Here is a 19,662-nt window from a genome sequence, read left to right as displayed (position 1 = left end):
AGCGGACAGACAGGAGGCGGCGGCGGCGGCGTTAACCTCCGCTTCACCTGTAGTGTCGGGTGTCCCGGATGGCCCGCTCGCCGCCCAGCCGGTCGCTCTCCTGCAGGTTGAAGGCGTGCTCCCTGTAGGGGTCGTCCCCCGGCTTCAGCTGCTTGCCCGCCAGGTAGGCCTTATCGTCGAAGCCGCCCAGCAGCTGGCCCTGCTGCTCGGCCCGCGGGGGCTGGGTCACCTGCGGAGGACACGACAAAGGTGTGTTCACGTGCTCGTGTCTGCCGGGAGAGCCGGGATAGACATTTTTAAAAAAAAACATGTCGCAGATTAAATGATTCTTAATGAGCAATGTGGGATTAAAGGACAAATACAAATCCACTCCCTGTTGCTCATGTAAACACGCAGAAGTGCAAACACAGCATAATGCATTGTTTTTGGTGTCAACGCGCCACGCCTTCACTGGCTCTTCGGCCACATTTTATTCATCTACGGTTGCATCCTCATCCTCATGAAGGGATTTGTTTATATCCTGTTTTAACTTTTAACTCTTTTAAACCCTTTTTTTCTCAGTATATAAAACAAGACTAATAGTAGAAACACAAGTTGTTCAAATGTGATATTGAATGATTTCTTCAGGGGCTTTTTTTCTTGTTGATGTTTGCTCAACAATTGAGATTTCTGCTCATTTTGTATATTTTGTGAGGACCGCTTCCAATGATTATTTTGTAATAAACGTTTAGTTCATAAAACAGTCAGAGAAGCCTGTGAGCTTATCCAAGAGCTCAAGGTGACATCTTGTTTCACTAATAATCAAAGATCTAATGAAAGCAACGCGTGAGGTGTGGTTGAACGCCGTGTGGAACGCCAGTGAAGGTCCTTGAGTTGAAACAATGAATTAGAGGGGAAATGAATCTCCCACAATGTTGAAAATGAATTAATCCTTCATGTGATTTACAAGGGAAAAGGTCAAACATACTCTGGTTCCAGTGTTTTTCTTGGTTTTATATATCTGTAAAAAAAAAAGAAAAAGAAATCTGTATTTTTGGCCGGACAAGCATGAAAACGTCACGGGGAACTCGGGATGGGCATTTTATAAACTAAACAATGATCCAATATAAAAATGACTGCGAGCTCCAGGCAACAAATGTTTTCAAGGTAAAAAAAAATAGCTTTAATATTTGGTATTTTCCTCTTTATAAATGACTTAAAACGACTAACAGATTATAAAAAATGTTGCTGATAAAATTCCTGTTGATCAACTAAATGATGCATGGTAACTGGAACCATCATAGACACACACACAGACACACACACACTCACATACTGTGGCAAAGTGGGGGTCAATGTCTTGCTCAAGGACACGTTGACATGTGCAGGGAATCAAAAAGCCGGCCCTGAGATGAATGAACAGCTCGCTGTGCCTCCTGAGCCTCCACAGCCCCTCAGACAAACCGGTGAACTCTTCCACCTCCATATTCACTCTGAAATATCTCCAATCCGCATGTACAACAAGTTCTCAGCTCTGCAATCCGGCTGCAACGCCGCTCAGCGAGGAACTAAACCACGCGTCTCTATTGCGCTCACGTTTGAAAGCCAGTCTGGAGAAAAGCATCAGGCTGAAATCATTAAAATGTAAATGCTGCATTCTCATTCAGGGCACTGGTGTCGGCGGCTAACGAGGCGAAAAAGGGGGACGGGCACTCATCAAAACTAAACACACAGTCTATAAAATCTTCAGTAATTAAGGGACATTCCCTGCGAGCGGGAGGTGGAAGCAGCCAGGGAATCCATGAAAAGATGAGAGCAGCTGTCATCCAGCAGAAGCAGGGAGATGGAAGGAGGAGGAAAGGAAATAAAGGATGACTCTGTGTTGTGTGCTGCGTTATTAAAGGTCGGTGGAGCTGGAAGATTTATAAGAAAAGCTCCTGACTAAGTCCAGGTGAGAGTGACCTCATTCTCCGTCTCTCCGGGGGAAGCAGCGTGAACGCTTCAAGGATTCACACACAAACATGTCCGCAGTGCAAGATTGATGGCGATAGCGCGGTGTTACCTTCACACTAAAGCTCTGCAGACTCTCGGTACGCTACCGGCACAAAGGAAGAGGTGTTATATATACGATTACATTTTACAGCTTGTGCTTCCTTTGAGTTGTGCTTCTACTTCATATTTACCATCCACGACATTTTAGAGGCAAATATTGTACTTTTTACTCTTTATAACTTTATTGACGGGTTGGATTTCGACTGATAATGCAAAATAGTCAAATAAATCATGATGTAATGTGTTGATTTAGATTACGATACAATTTTATTGGTACAGAATTCACAGGTTATATATATATATATACAGTATATACAATTTTTCCTTTTTATTAAATGCTTTGTGTGCCTGTCCCTTTCAGAAACCAGCCAACCAACTTTCTACCAGCATCAGGATGTATATCCTATTGTATATGTGTGTATATACACATATAATAACAGACTCATGACTTTTATAACAGCAACATGACCAGCTGACCCCAGTGCACTGTGGGAAAACCGATCTAATTATCTCCGCTCTGTAAATAGCAGTTGATGTTTGGCAGACTGCTGCAGAGGAAAGTCTCTCTTCTCCTCAGCTCTCTCGGTCCTTCACAGCAGAAAACCTGCTCCGATCTTTGATGAATGTCTTGCTGTTGACGGGAAGCAGATGTCGACACATTCTCTCGTTCGTGGTCGAGGGGAATTTAAAATGCAAAATGCAACAACAACAAAAAAAAGAAGCGTGTATCATTCTCGTGGTTTGATGTCGTTCTCCTCCTATGTGGTTTGGCCGTTCCCTGAAGTTCTTCTGGTGTCTTCGGTGCACCTGTGCAGCAGCTGGTGACGTCGCTTGTTGACACACTGGCGCCCTGTGCACACCGATGCAGCGGCGGACGCTTGTTGTAGCGCTCAGCTTGACTCGAGAAATAAGCAAATAAAGGAGAGCCAAACGTCACTTCTTCAAATGAAGCTTCTTCAGGGCGTCACGCCGCTCACTTCAAACGCAAATTCAGTTGTTTGGCCGCTGTGGGCTACTGTAGAAACATGGCTGCCGCTCCGTCACGAGGATCTCGTATGTAGATACAAAACCGGACGTGTATATTGTGTACTGTATATATATTGTGTATATTGTGTATGTATCTTTTCTATATATATGTGTTTTTTTTCATTTTGTATAGATCTTTCATCTCTGTTATTTTGTGTAGTTAGTTTATTTAGTTTATTCCTTTTGGTGTCTGTAAAGTGTTGGGCGCTATAGTCTGACACATTTCCCCTTGGGGATTAATAAAGTATATATTTATTTATCTATCTATCAATAAAAAAACACAAGTATTTATGCCAATAGAGCCCCAACATGCTCCAAACTTTACCTTTCAGTACAATGAAGGAATATAATTCTGCTTCCAGTGATCAGGCTACTCTTTTGCGTGCAAAAAATTGTCCTTTCAACATCAGTTTTCCGCCTGCAAAAGTCACCAGTGCATCCTTACAATCCTCCCTGCGATAACTTATATTTATTACTGCATTAACTTGTTCAGTTTGATCGTTTCTGACAGCAGCAAAGAGCAGTACGGCCACAGCTTTATGAGCCGAGAAGCCTCCATGTTCGATGATGATGTTTTACATGTTCAGCAGTTATGTGATTAGTTCCTCTCTCAGTGAACAGTGAACACAGTTAAACAAGTCATTTATTCCACCAGAGCCCACATTTCACACCAGCCATACATAGTTTCACTGCTCTTGGTATAGTTAAGACTCGTGCTTCTCGCATCCCTCGGTAATCCGCGAGTATCAACGTGAATAAATATTTCAAGCTCCCCAAAAAAAAAAAGACACTATATGAGACACCGATAATAAGAGAGAAATAACAGCGAGCACGTCGAGGCTCGGCCGGCTGAATTAAATATGAAGCTCGTCTGCGTCTGCCGGCTCCTTCAAGCGGAATTAAAAGTGAAATCACAAGTCAAATCTCCCAGATAGACGGGAGAAGAAGCTCCGCCGCGGCTCCCGGTCCTATCCATGAACTATTCACACACTGTCTATATCTCAAAGTTACCGTATTAAAGTGTGCAGATAGACACTTTTCACGAGGGCGTTGTTCGGCTAATCAAAAGCTAACAGACGTCCAGAGGACACGGACACATAGATGGAGAAACACTGACTGTGTTTATGACCTCATTGGCCGTCCTGAGCAATGTTTCACTCCCTGTGAACTGAAACACCACTGAGGTGGAGATAAGAAGGAGAAAGCTGCATGTGAAGGAGTTTGTTTCAGAGGTTTTTCACGCTCTACTTTCATTCAACTGGACTTCAAAACAACCCACCCTAATATTTACGGACCTCCTTGACACACACAATGCATTGAAGAGTCAAAGATGCGCTGAGATACGAGCACTTTGAGTTCATTCTGCTGCTCAGACATCACTGAGCTGAACGGCTGCTGTGACTTTGTGACTTCACGTCACGACCACACTGTACGTTCGTAGCAATGCGTAGTGCACTTTATACACTGTTTGTGCAATACTGTCATCACATCCTTATTCTTGCGCAATAGCTTTACTATATCGTGTGCCTCATTTGGACACAGCAAAATAAGCTAAAGTAACTTTGTTATATGTGCACATGGCATTAAAATATCTTGGATCTTGAATGAATGCAGGACTTTTACTACGTTTACTGTTGTGTATTTATACTTCTGTGGAAGGATTTGAAAGAGTCTCCCACCGCTGTTTCTATAGACGGCAATTAAACATGATTATTGTCGTGAAATAATTAAAAACGGAGGAGAATCCGACCTTAAATGACTAAAAGAAATGACAACACAGTTACCGTGCCAATGCTCGTCCAGTGAGGCGCTTTAATACTTTGTGTTACAGTCGTGTATAACTGTACAGCCTTATGGAAAACACAGCTGAGCCCGTCCTTGTCCAGACCTGCTTGTTACTGAAACAATTAACTCAATTTTGTCTTGTGACGTGTTTCTCGGTCTGAGTCGTGTTGACGCAAATAATTGTGGCTGGGCTCGTCAGAAAAAGTCAATAAAACCAGCCGTCACGCCCAACGGCAAACAATAGACACCGAGCATGATCTATTACCTTCACAGGTATGTGTGTATATATATATATAGATCTGTCCTGGAAAAGCCAGGGCAGGATTTTTAACAAGCTGCCAAGCTGATGAGCTGGATGGGAAACTGTGACCCGATGTTTACTCGTCCACAGCTGACGTGGGAGCCGTGACAGCAGATGTGCGGGTCAGAGAGACAATAGAGTTTTACAATAGAGTTCCACAGACAGCGGCGTTCACGCTCCATCTGTTACCGCAGGGAGAAAGAAGAGGCCGAAAGAAAAAAAAGTTGTGATGGGAAATTAGAGCACTGAGTGCAGGAAATGAGGGGGAAAAAGTGGAGCCAGCGCAAACACATTTCACAGATGATGTCATTAGTGAATCAAATGATGCTAATGAACGGGCTTTTGGGGAAAGAGAGAGAGAGACGGGGGGAGAGAGAATAGACAGAGAGAGAGAGCGGGGAGGTCCTACTGTGAGGAAAGTGATGAATGAAGAAAGAAATAGAAAGAGAGAAGGGCGGGACACAAAGTACAGAGACGGGGGAGAAAATAAATAAAGAAGAAGATGAGGGAAGGAAAGGGAAAAAGATGGGAAGGAAAGAATCATAGAGGAAAGAAATGCAAATAAAGGCATAGAGAAATGAAAGAATAAAAGAAGGGAAAAGGACAGATGGTTCATGGAAGAGAGAGAAGGGTGGATGGATGGAAGGAAGGAATGGGAGAAAAGACATGCAGGGAAAAGAGGGGTAAATGAAGACATCAAGGAGGAAGAAGGGAGATAAAAAGACAGAAGAAAAGACAAACAAAGAGGGACAGAGAGATGGAAAGAGGAATACAAAAGAATACAGTAAGGGAGGACAGAGTGGCAAAAGAAAGAAAACAAATCAGCAGTAAATGGAAAGAAGGAATGAAGAAATAAAAAAAGGCCATTTTTTAAAAATGAGGGACAGAAAAAGAAGGAACGCAGAAAGGAGAGGACGACAGACGGCTGGAAGAAGCCCTCCAGTGAAGCCTCCCGACAGTCTTGGAGCGCCGGCCTCCTCTCGTCCAACTGTTGGACTCTGAGCCCGAGCTGGCAGCCGGAGAGCCGCGGGTCAGATTACCAGAGCGAGCGCCGGCGAGGAAATCTCAGCGCGGTGGCGAAAGGTCAACGACCCCGCGGAGGAGGGAGCTCCACTCGGCAGCGCTGGAATCCACAGTGTGCACAGTTCAAAGAGCGCTGCGATTAGACGTGGCGTCCCTTTGCTCGACGCTCCCCACATTTACCTTGTGAGCATATTGTTGTGGCCTGCGTTCCTCCATTTCTTATCAAACCATGAGGTGAGTGTGGAGCCGAACTGCTGCAGCAGCTCACTCCTGTTTGGTGTTAACCCCTGAATTATTAAATCCATGTGAATCCTTTAATGGTTCCGCTGCTGCGGGAGGGAAACATCCTGACATGTTGACACACATCCTCGACATTTTATTGGTCTGGCGAACTGAGAAAGACGCTCCAGTGTGTGTGTGTGTGTGTGTGTGTGTGTGTGTGTGTGTGTGTCGTGCTTCCTCAACAGGACGTGACTCCTGTTGAATATATTTACTCATCTGTCTGTCAAGTTGGTTTCAGCAGCAAGTCGCGAAGAATTGATTTATGTTTATTTGTGCACAAAAAAAGAAGAAGAAATCTCTTATTCTCATTGGATTTGAATGGAAGTTTCTCTCACTTTTACGTTCAACGACTCTCTCGGGCCGAAAAGTTGGATTCAACAAGTAAAATAAATCAGGTTGATTCTACAGTTGATTCATCGATTAAGCCAGAAAAAAATGGCCAACACACATGACTCCAGCTTCTCCAATGTGAGGATGTGATGTTTTGTTTGTCACACACGTCAGTAAACGTCTCGTGTGTTTGACTTTCGTGGTCCTCGTTGAATAAAAGAAGCTATTGGAACACGTCCCCTCGAGCTGTGGACACTATAACACACGTGTCTCACCACTTCCTGACATTTTATAGACAAAACAATTCATCTCTAATAAAAAAGGATCGCTTGTTGCATCCATAGTTTATACTAAGGCTAACGGCTCTGTTCATTGTGGTTCAGTTAATGTGGACAGATGAGCGTCTGGATCAATTTCCTCATCAATTTTGAGTCCAAACTGGAACATATTCAATAAAAAAAAAGATATAAAACAGTAGAAAAGCAGCAAATATGAGCTGAAACCACATACAAATATGCATGTTTTGCTTGATAAATGACTGAAATCCTTGTTGACTGTCTGTCTGAGGACACATCAAGCATCTGGCATCACAGGAGTCTTCTTCACTTCCCCTCAGGTGAAGGTAAAAGGTGTTGCATCTCCCTCCACCTGCAGCCAGGCAGACGTGGATCTCCTGATCTAAACTGGCGTGGACCCAGATGCAGACATGTGTGTCTCTGTGCTGTGTTGCAACCACACACACCTCCACACACCCCGACGACCACCACACCTCCAGTTACACATTTACCAGCGCTTGTGTTCGCCCGAGAAGGCAACGGCGGGCGGACCTGACCCGACAGAAACAAGCCCTTGAATGACAAGACACGGGGAGCAGAGGACTCCTCTCGTGCCCGTGGCCGAACCAAAGGGGGTGCAGTTGTGTTTTAAAAAAAAAAAAATTTACACCTCACACGTGCGATCCAAGAAGCTGTCAGCATATAACAGTGGTTAACGAGGCGTGTGTGCGCACGACGCACCGGACTTATGGAAAGCCTCTTACGTGTGCTCGAGGTTCTCGCGGGCTGGTGGAAACGCCGACCAACATACACACACACACACACACACACACACACACACACACACACACACACACACACACACACACACACACACATACGCCTATGTGTGTGGAAATAATGCTGGAACATAGACGTGGCTGCCTGCGCAGCGTGAGGTATGAGCTGGTTACAGCCATGGACGTGTTCTGCCAAAGAAAGCATAGAAGCCTGCTGTGACACCCAGCTGTGTATCCTCACCCAACACCATCCTCATCACTCACACACACACACACATGCACATCAACATGCAACACACACTCTCCTGCAGCTCGCCCCCCCCCCCTCCCACCCCCTCTCTTTTTTTTCACAGCCGCGCGCACTCACTATCAGCGGGATGGTCCTGTCGTCCCGGTGGATCTCCAGCCGGCCGGGCACCACCTTCTGCCCATGGCCCCCCCTGCCGCGGGTCTGCGCCGCCGACGACGACGGCGACGACGTCTGGGGCTTGTTGTCCTGCCACAGGTAATAAAACGTCCCCAGGATCCACGCGACGGTCAGAATCGCGATGGCGTTGGCCCGTATCCTGCGCATGGTGAGCCCATACGGAGGGGCTCCAGGGGGGAGTCCGAGCGCCGGGGCTGGTTCGGGTCCGCGCGCCGCGCAAGGTGCCGCAGCCTCCCCGCCCTGCTGGATGCGTAGAGTCGCAGGCAGCCGCAGACAGATCCGCGTCGATCTCCTGCGCGAACAGCCGCCTCTGCTGCCGGAGCGCCGCTGCCTCGCTGCTGCTGCTGCTGCTGCCGCTGCTGCTGCTGCTGGGATTAGCGCACCGACAGAGCCACGGTCCTAGCGCCGAGGCATATCATCCTCCTACACACACACACACACACACACACACACACACACGCACACACACACACACACGAAAACACGAAAACGCACACACACACACACACACAGGCACACACTAGACTCGCCATCCATTGGCTTCCCTGTCTAAGCTGCATCCAGCAGCGGAGGTAATTCAGCCTCGCACGCAGGTGCATCACGTCTTTTCCCCTTTAAAAGCGACAAAGACCTCTTGTTTGAATCGCCTTGTGTCGAGTCTGCATGTATATACTGTACTTACGGAGAGTTTTGAGGTACTTCTACGTTAAAGTACTTCCATTTTATGATATTTTACTACATTTATGAGGGAAATAGGTACTTTGATTCTGGGGATTTGACATACAACACACATGTATGATGATGCGTTGTTACAGATTAAAGTAAAGTAGTTAAAGCCGCCCTACTACAATATGGAATTGCGGCTGATTTCTTATTGAAATACAGTCCAATATAAGTAAATGCACAAGTCATTATTTTACTTTTGGCACTGCTATTAGATTTTGTTGCCCTCTGTACTTTACTTTTTGAATGCCGGACTTTACATTTTGGGATCTTAGTGCTTCTTCTTCATGGATCAAAAGTCAACCAGGAATGAGAAATAGTGAGAATTATTGTGCTTTCTTTTTCAATAATGTAGAAGAACATTGGATTTAAATCAGAAAGTGAAGTGAAAAAGGTCAAAGGTGATGCCTTCACACGTCTTGTGTTTTGAACTGTTTCTGAGCTTTCTGCTTCCATCTCATTACAATTGAATATCATTTTACTTAAATATCATGTTTTCAAAAATGACATTAAACAACTCGATGGCAGCGTCTCTCTCCAGAAGCAGCTGTTACAATCCTCTGGGGATTTCTCCTCTGTAATGAAAAAAGAAATATTAAAACCATGACTAATGAAACTAACACAACCTGCTTGGCTCGATGCCACAGAAAACATCCATTTCAGTGAACTGACCCTTTAGATCCTCCCATAGTGCTCCCCCTGCAGCCAGAATCAAAATGGAAATGTATGTATCCTCCTATAAGAAGACCCATTATACTGCCGATGCATTTTTTTAAATTATACATTTAAATTAAGGGCCTGCAGCTCTCACCGGGCACGGCTGAGTAGATCGGGAAGAAAGAGGAAAGGCTCTGCAGTCTTTGAACATCATGCAGCGTCATGAATATTCAAATCTTCCTGAGATAATTCTGGATTTGCACAGATGACCTCTGCAACTATGACTTATTCAGCGTTCGAATAAATCAGAGGCGTTAGAAAAAAACGTCCGAGCACATTAGACTAAGAGGACCTCCCTCCCTCCACCTCCCCCGTGCCCCTCCCTCTCTCCAAAAAAATCCATAACGGCCTGTAAATGGCTGCAGAGCTGCAAACACCCCGGAGGCACAACGGAGCTGAGGAGGCTGAAATATTCTCATCTTATTCTGGTGGAAGAAACATAAAAACAGCCCAAAGCATGAGCTCATCCAGCTCAACCTAACAGCTCCACTGAGTGTGTGTGTGTGTGTGTGTGTGTGTGTGTGTGTGTGTGTGTGTGTGTGTGTGCACACAGCTGGGCCCACCAACACAACATCATGCAATAGGAGTGCCAAGTTTTCCCCTGTTTAGAAACCTCAAGAAACCTGATCCAGAACCAGCCGTTGGAGCAGCAACACGAGTACAATGAGATCAATACGTGACAATCTGCAGCTGTGCGCCGCGAGCTATTCATCTGCGATGCGTTGAGGCAATTGTTTTCAAGTTCTTTATTAATATAGTATATACACAGCAATAACGGAGATGGGGATGATTTGGCTCTCAGGCGCCCTCCAACAATGCTCATGAAGGAAAAGGAGCAAACTAAATGAGAGCGTCCGGCGCGGCGCAGAAGAGTTCTTGTGATGAAACACGAACTTCATGTGAAACTTTTCTTTTAAATGGCATCATCTGCGTCTGTTCAACTTGTTTTCCACTCGGTCTTTTATTTATTCATCTATTCTACAGAAAACATACATGGAGGAGATGCAATGCACTGATACGTAAGTCCATAATGAAAATACAAATACACAAAGTACAATTTATTAGAGAAAATTAAAACAAAAGGCGACAATTATTATTGTGACATTGCTTGCGTCTATAAACGTGTTTTCAATTTTCTCCACGATAAAGACATCCCGTCTCTCTTGCGTTATGATGCAGGTTCGCGGCTTCAACAAGGAAACTGAATCATTTTGAGCCTTTTAAAGCTTTAAATTATAAGTAAAGAAGATCATTTTCCAACCGTCACATCGTCAGGAGGTCTGTGAGAAGAGATGGATCTTTAAGTTCAGCCAATTGTTTAATCTTCTTTTGACAGCTTTGGACAACCCCATGGTTTTATTTTTTAACATAAGTTAAAGTCTGGGAGTGAGCAAGACATGAGGGGATCTGATGAAAGACACTATGCATGATGGGAAATGTAGGATGATGTTGGAGTTTAGGGAATAAAAGTCTTGCTGCTGATTACATTTTGATAATTCTGTCTCCTCTTTATGTAACTTTATGTAAATGAAATACTAAGTTGCTGGAATTCCACTTTAACTTTATCCACATCCCCAATTCATATTGCCTCATCTACTTCTCTTTCCCATAAAAATCTTGAGAGATTTCATGGATTACGCGGATTATACGTCAGATTGATCCAAAAAGTTCCCCCAGGGATTTGATATTCAGTTTGAATGTGTATGAACGAGTCAATGGTGTACTGCAGAGTGTGTGTGTGTATTGTTCCAGTATTCTACTTAAAACCTGTGTCATGTATAGAAAACACAGAAAATGTACAAAGCAGTAGGATGTAAAGTAAAATCTGTTTCTAAAGGTGACATATGAAGCAACATGGGACCAAAAATGTAAAGAAATAAATATGAAAATATATCCTCAGCTACATAGAGGTCACAAGGTCATAACTCAATGGAAAATACTGACATGTATTAATGTTTTATCTCTGAAAAAGCCTTTTTATATCTGCTAAAAACACCACATCCATGTGACATGTTGCCTCTGCATCCTCAAGACTCAGAAAGCAACAGAATAGGCCCAGAAATGACGGATTCACTATCAATGACGATGTAAAAATGCGGCTGGTTTTTATATCAAACGTCATCCGTTTGAAAAGAGCCTCTTATTTTAATCCCGCACATACAAACACACTGGAATCAAAGAGTCCAACCAGCTGCAGGCGGAGGTCTCTCCTCTGCGTCTGCTGTCTCTCTGAAACCCTGCACTTGGAGGTTAATCTCATTATACATGTAAGCTGCTATTGCATCCCTCCCATCCCGTCAGCATCCAGCTCGTGTATACAGAAGAGGGAAGGTCAGCGGGGCCAGAGCCACATCTGGCTGGAGGCTGGGAGATATCCGTCTTCATTCGTACGGACAGAGCTGCGCCTCTCGCGGCGCTGCTGTCACTGTTATCTTTGGAAAAGACAGTGACGCCCCAAAGCAGAGAGGAAAAGTCTCTGCACACTCTGAGATGAGAAGGAGGGTGTGGAGGGGTGGGGGTGGAGGGGCGGAGGATGAAAGCGCACAGCAGTCATGGCGAGGTGTTGGCACTGGCAGCTCTGTGGGGAATCCTGCACTCTCTGGACCCGCAGCCCCTCACTGGCTCGGTTACGTCCAGACCGCTGCGTGCAAGAGAGGGAACGAGGGCCGCATGCAGCGTCTCCAGCTGCGTCGCCTCATCGCTCAGGTCAGCGATCCCTCGCGGAGACTCAGGGAAAGATGAAGCTCCACGCTCCCACGTCGGCCGTGGAGAAAGTTCAGTGTACTGGGTGGGAACTTGGACGAGAACGTCGGCCTGCTATCGGGTTTAATCAAAAATGAGCCCGCAACGAGATGATAAATACAGAATGTTGAGATTATTTTCTTTTCTTTAGAACAAACAGACTGACATGAGGCACCAATTTACTGTAACTCACTGTTTACAAAGATATAGTGGATTATTAACGGTAATACATGAGTTATTACTGATTTATCAATAAAATATTGGATATAAATACGTTTTTAATCATAAAATCAAAGATAAGGAAAACATTTTGGTTGCCAGATTGTAGAAAACCCCCTTAAAAAAGATCAAGTCTGCAGTTATATGTTAATAAGTTATTGATGAACAGTAATAAAGTCATTAATAAACAGTAATAAACATCAAGTCTGCAGCTATGTATGCTGATAAGTAATTAGTAAAAGACAGCGAGTATCCCACTTTGTAATAAGCCAACTGCATGTTAAGTGACAACTTGTGATTAAAGGTTCCTTATTATATATTTTTATAATACAAAATTCCAAGTGTTTCAAATGTTAATAAGCTGCATTAACTTTATTCTGTGAGTAAAATGTCTTTGAGGAGGTCAAAGGAAAAGGGTAAGAGGAAAAAAGGCTTTTGTATTTTCTGTGCGTGTGTGTGTGTGTGTGTGTGTGTGTGTGTGTGTGTGTGTGTGTGTGTGTGTGTGTGTGTGTGTGTGTGTACACTGTCACCAGCTTCTTTGTTCCGCCGAGAATTACTTCTGGCATTTCAGAGAACTATGCCAAAATGGTGAATCCAGAAAAGTGAACAAAGACACACACACACACACACACACACACACACACACACACACACACACACACACACACACACACACTTTATTGCTTCCAAACAGCCAAAAACAAAGACAAACAGAGGTCGCAGTATGCTTGTACACATCTTTCAGAAGGATGAGAAGAAAAGCACAGAGGTCTCAGTGTGCGCACACACACACACACACACACACACACACACACACACACACACACACACACACACACACACACACACACACACACACACATAATCCTGTAAGCCTGTGTGGAATTCCTCTATGATAATAGTGGAAACTGCCAATCGCCTCCTGGCTGTAACCAGTGATCATCAGGCGCTCCGATCTACAAGCTCAGTCTTGTGTGTGTGTGTGTGTGTGTGTGTGTGTGTGTGTGTGTGTGTGTGTGTGTGTGTGAGAGAGAGTGTGTGTGTGTGTTATGCAAACATTGTGTGTCAGATAGAGCGTGCACATGCGCGCACACACACACACACACACACACACACACACACACACACACACACACACACACACACACACACACACATACATACACACACAGCTGCAGGAATTCATCTGTGCTTCTGTTCTTGATGTGGCGGGAACGAGCACAGGTTTCCCATGCTGCTTCGCTGCAGGCCGGAGGGGGCGGGGTCACAGTGTTACGCGTTTAAAGTCACTCGGACTAAAACAGTCGATTAAATCATCAAAAGTCCACAGAAACTTCTCAAAACAGTGAAGCTCAGTTTGAGGCGGACACACCTCACGAGTCTTCATTAGCAAATGAAGCATGTCTTTATATCTCTGTGTCTTCAGCGCAGCGGCTCAACGATCACGCCTTCTGGCTGCATGAGGAGTTCAGTAATCACGTCTCAAGAGTCTCAAAGAAATGTTTTGGCATTTTGGGAAATTAGTTTATTGGCTTTCTTGCTGTATGTTGGATAAGACGACTGATACCGCTCTCTTACATCAACTTGGCATAAAGACATGTTTGTTTAATCTGCAAACAAACCAAAGTGTAAAACTGGGGATTAAGTGCCAGAATATGTCTTGTTAATAAGTAACTTTTAAAGGGTTGAAATATTATTTTGTTCAACACTTTTGTTCATGACAAAATGAATGACATACCCATCCGCCTCAGCTGTACTTGCTAGCAGGCTAGCAGGCTAACATGCTAAACTACAGGAGCTTGGTGGACAAACGCTGGGTTTGTTGAGGAACCTGCAGGTTAAACACGTCTGTGTGACTGTTGGTGCAAACGAGTCCGGGAGGAAGTTCATTCTTTCGTTTTCTGTGGAACTCGACGCCGAAATGTGACACGTAGACTCCATGCTGTCGATCTTTGACACCAAACTCGTGTGTAACCCGCTGGAAATAACTCAATACGACCTTTCGTTCTCTATTTTCTGCCAACCGCCAACAACAAGGAGAAAAGTACCACACCAAAAATCTACCCAGAAAAGACTCAAACATCATCACTCGTCCTTTACTCAGCCTCAGTTCTCCCTTTGCGTCGCTGCATCATCTTCTTAAATAAGTACAACTGTTCTTTTAATCAGTCAGCAGATGCAGCTTTTTTTTCCGAGTGACGTCTGAATGGAACAAAGCGTCGCTTGTGGTTTGGTTTTTCTACGAGTCACACCACCAGGTGGGCGGAGCTGCAGGACACTTGAACAGGAAAGTACACTGACTCGATATTTGCGCAAAAAGCGCTATCAGCGACTCTTTTGTCCCGTTTTAAACCACGCCACGTCACTCAGGTGAACCACAACACCTGCATACCATGAGGGGAATATTTGCCGATGAAATTAAAAGCCCGTTTGCTTTGGGAGCTAAAGCACACCGTGCGACGGTCAAGAAGGGAGGACGAAGGCGAGCCGACTGGGAGCCGGCGAAGGCCGTGTTGTCACAAGACACATGGTGGATTAGGAGGAAAGAAAAGAGGCAGCCGCAGTGTTTACACACACACACACACTGACATAATAAAACACGGGGAAGATAATCATAAGATAACATGCAAAACAGAACAGATGACAAATAGAGAAATCGTTTCCCAGGGAAATATATTTGGTACAATGATTCAAAGCTCTTACTGTCTATATAACGGGTAATAATAATAATACAGTTTTTACTGCACACTTCTGTGGTTCGGCAGGAAGCAGCTGTCAGTGTGTGTGTGTGTGTGTTTTGTATTAAGTCTGTGATTGTATAAGCCAGTCAGCAGAGAATAAGTCCAGGAAGAAAGAAGCTTTTCTACAATCCTCCAACTGTGAAAATCTCCACTGATGGAAACGTTCATTTTGTGTTCGGTGGAACGTTTTTATGTTTCTCGCCGTTCACGTGCCCGAAAGTAGAGTTTCTATGAGAGATGTGGCCGACAACACCGAGTGTAAATGTCAAGTTTTGATGTCGAATCAGAATCAGAGGCCACGATTCAAGAATCACAGAAGAAAAGTAACAAAGAAGAGATGAAATATATAAATATGTTATATATTCTACTAACAAACCATCATCTATTAAAAAGTACCATGTTCTCTCCACTAAACCTAGAACCATGTAGGGTTCTGGGCTTGTAGGGGAAAAGTTCCACCTGGAACCCTCTCAGATTATTCTACTTAACACCCAACATAAAGGTTTAAATCTAGAACCATCTGTAAAAAGGTCCCACTTCAGAACCCCCTATAAGTTCTACAGAGAACATTTTTTTGTAACATTTTCCACCCAGAACTTTCTCTAGCGGTTCTAGCCAGATCGTTCCCACCTTCTGAGAGTGTTCGAGGGGTTCTAGAGAGAACTACATTGTATATCAAGGGTTTTATCGAGAACCCACAACAATCATGGTTCACAATCTGTTTTGGGGGGTTTTGTTCCGGAACACAGACAATCCTTGAAGAACTCTTTCTTCCTGAAAAAGGTTCTAAACGGAACTCCAAGTCCCACAAAGAACCCTTGAAAAAACGTTCTGCTGAAGCAAACGGTTCTGGGTAGAACCTAAGCTCTTCAGGTAGGACCTAAGCTCTTCGGGAGCCATTATTTTTAAGAGTGTACCTTCACAAAGTCAACAATTTTAATGTACATTTAAATGAGTCCGGCAGGAATTTGGCCAAAAAACAAAGTAGAGAACAAAATGAGAAGTCAGGGTCACCCCGAGGGGTCTGAACTGTGAATGTTGAGATATTTCAAGTCAAAGCCACAAATGTGAACCTCGTGGTTGAGCACGAGGAAAAGTCAGCAGATCGTCTGCAAACCAAGAATGTCCGGACCGAAAGTGCAATTATTGTCAAGAAATCAACAAAAAAAAAACTAAAATGTTTCAGCCTGGATCAGAGCGATGGCCCATTGGCAACGACGAAGCCTTCGCCCAGTGTTGAACAAACAAGCCAAGGCTTCAGCGTCTTACGCTCAGTCATCATCATCATCATCATCGTCATTATTATCTGCTCAGTATTTACACAAACAAGTCCTCCATAAACACCCAGGAGGTCGTTCTCTCCCTGCCGGCGTTGCAGAACATAAAGCCGAGGTGGGCGGGGTCAAACTGGGCAAACTCCTGCCGGCTGGCCTCACAGCGTCCAACTGGAAGATCTTTTCCATTTGCACACTGGTGCCCCATTCCAAGACATTACAGCATCCCAGTACAAACACACACACACTCACACTCACACACTCACACACACTCTCTAGAAGAGAGCTACAATAAATTGGAGCATGATGAATTATTCAGAGTTTCTCTCAGCCTCATGGACACTGCTTATTCAAAGTCACAGGGGACGATTGTGCGATCACGTCGGAGGTCTCCTTAAGCTCCGGTGTCTGGTAGCAGATAATATTCCACGGCTCCGGTTTCAGGGTTCTCAGGCTCGGGATCACGCCCAGACGACGGAGTCATCGGGATCCAGCCGAGGGGCTCCCAAATGGCAGAAGGCCGCTGGCAGCCTGCGCTCTCGGGGCTCCAGTGTGACTAACGGCGTTGCCGAGCACTCGGCCTTGTTGTTATTCTGTTACTGCAGCCGGCTCCGGCTCAGAGTAGGGAGTCCATTTAGCGGGGACGCTATTCTCCGGTGCGTTGCCCCCTCCACCCCCCGAGGATAATGGGCCTATCCGGGAGGAAGAAAGGACTTCCAGATGAGCGACGTGGAAGCCGACTGACCGTGAATAGATAAGTGAGGTTGAGGCCACTCGTCTTCACTTATGGGAACATACGGGAAGTGCTTTAATCTAAAATGTAACAACACATTTGTTTAAGTAATTCAGTGTATTAAATGAGCTCACAGTCCAGTCTGCATGTGGGCCCGAGCTGCTGTAAGGGGTGTTTGAATTCTGACGGTTTAAAAAAATAAATAATTTGAGTTGGCTCATGCCTCAACGTATACGGAAGTCCACTACTGCCATAAAAATAGACAAATCATTAATAAAGATATGTTTACTTATTAGGGAAACATGTTTTTACTGCCTTACAACTTGAATAAGGTCTCAAGATTTTTTAACTTTATATCTATGAATGATAATTGACCTCAAATTTAAATCTTTATTTAAAAACTATAATCTATTTGTAGTAGTTTTCCACAAGTTGAGTTTGTCATTAATTTGACTTTTTATATTATTCATTATCTCCCAACTTTAACCTTCCGTTTACTTATTTTTTATTATTTTCTGGCCTTATTTGGCTTCCATATTTTTGTCACCATTTTCCCAGCGACATTACTTTTAGTCGTTTATGAACATCCAAGTCAAGAGGACTCCCTTTGGCACCGACTAAATGGAAAAGAGTGAAAAGAAGAAGCGGTACAGTAAAAACCAGCAGCACCAGTATGAACATCTGCCACAGTATGACATCACGCACACATTAGTGGAAACGCTTTTCTTTTATTACTGATTAAAGCCAAACGGACAAACAGAAGGACGCGCGGTATCAAAATCAAATAACTTCAGTGAAGAGTCATTAACACCGTTAATACCGAACACACACACATACAGACACACTCACACACACAGTGGGACAAATGTTCCCACTATAAAAAATAAAAAACAGAAAAATTCTGAAACAGTCTTAGTAGAGAATGTGTGCAAACCTTTAAAGCGCAGAAGAGGAGGGTGAGGGGATGAAGGGTATTTCAAGAAGCAGGCCATGAAGATAATGCTACAGCTTGTGGGGAAACTTACAAACGTTGCAAGACTCGGTGGTTGTAAAGACAAACGTTTTGAGTGGTGGAAGTCGTCTGTACTCCATCGTTCATCGCTTGGAATTCATTGACAGGAAACTGGGGAGTCCTGCTTCTTGAATTACCTCCCGGTCAGGACGGTGAACAGACACATCTTCCTACACTATTGCCATTGAAACGCACAGTCAGACGTCCGTCGTCGCTCACGCTGCTTCCAGTTCTCGTCACGCGGACGTGTGAGTCGACAATGAAGAAAAAACAGGTCGGCCGTCCAGTTTTAAAGTGCTGTACGTTATTTTGGGAGCCGTCTTTAAGCGAGACTATGTGACTTTTAAAAGGAGCGAGAACACAAATGACACAAACACAGAGTTGCTGCTACCTGGTCAGGTGTGACGAGGAGCTAAAGGTGGCTCATGTCAGCAGATTCATCTCCACTTGTACGACCAACACTCACATGTAATGCGTTATCCGACCTTTCATTTTCTCAACTTGTAGTTTATAGTCACTAAAATGTTGAATAAAAAGCCATTCGTCCAGCCTCACAGTGATGTCTTCAATTTGCTCATTTAATCCGATCAACAGTCTAAAATGTAAAACATTCAATTTACTGGGACGATGAATAACAGCTGGAACAAGTGACTGTGTATTTTTTTTCCTAGAAAAAAAAGGCTGAAATTAATAATCAATTGTCAAAACAGTAGCAGATGAAGTCTCTGTAGATTGAATAAGTGATTAATGTACTCATTTTAGATCTAATTGAGGGAAATTCTGTGCAATTATTCTGTAATTATTCCTCGGCTGTCGCTCAAAAGTTACATAGTTTCACTTTAAATTAGTTCTATTTTATACACTTTTAATGTCGTGGAAAGAAAAGAAATATACAAATAAGACAGGGGAGTCATACAAAATAAAAAAAGTGAACGATCTCTAGTGGAATTCATTCACAAAGACACTAAATAATGAAAAGAACATCTCTATGAATAATGTTAGTCACCTCAAATGTTTAAATAAAAATACACAATTGTCAATCACACCGTAAGACGATTGCTGTTTTGCTTCAGTACCAGCACATGCGGGGAAAAAAAAAAACAGTCCTGACAGACGTCTGACTTCACTGTAAGTACAATCTTCAGAGTCACGAAAGGCATTTAACTGAACTCCTGCAGAGCGCATGTGGCGGGTCGAGCGGTGGCCGAGGCCTCACGCGGTGCGACAGGAGCGGCGGGAGAC

The 19,662-nt window shown here is 44.2% G+C and overlaps 1 protein-coding gene across 1 annotated transcript in view; it reads right to left on the bottom strand.

Moving 5' to 3' along the window:
• galnt16 (UDP-N-acetyl-alpha-D-galactosamine:polypeptide N-acetylgalactosaminyltransferase 16) overlaps positions 1-8,557 on the bottom strand; it is a 32,755-nt gene extending 24,198 nt beyond the window's left edge. The window contains exons 1-2 of the mRNA XM_068580988.1: positions 8,200-8,557; positions 48-229 (exon numbers count right to left, since the gene is read on the bottom strand). Of these exons, the coding sequence (XP_068437089.1) occupies positions 48-229; positions 8,200-8,406 (389 nt within the window). The 5' untranslated portion in view covers positions 8,407-8,557. The remainder of the gene's footprint in view (positions 1-47; positions 230-8,199) is intronic.
• Positions 8,558-19,662: the final 11,105 nt, after the last annotated feature.

This window comes from Clinocottus analis, unplaced genomic scaffold (assembly GCF_023055335.1).
Source record: "Clinocottus analis isolate CAN_PGR_092001 unplaced genomic scaffold, fCliAna1.0.p SCAF_17, whole genome shotgun sequence".
Classification (NCBI taxonomy): Eukaryota; Metazoa; Chordata; class Actinopteri; order Perciformes; family Cottidae; genus Clinocottus; species Clinocottus analis.
Note: the sequence above shows the minus strand (reverse complement) of the source record. Positions and strands in the feature narration are given on the sequence as shown.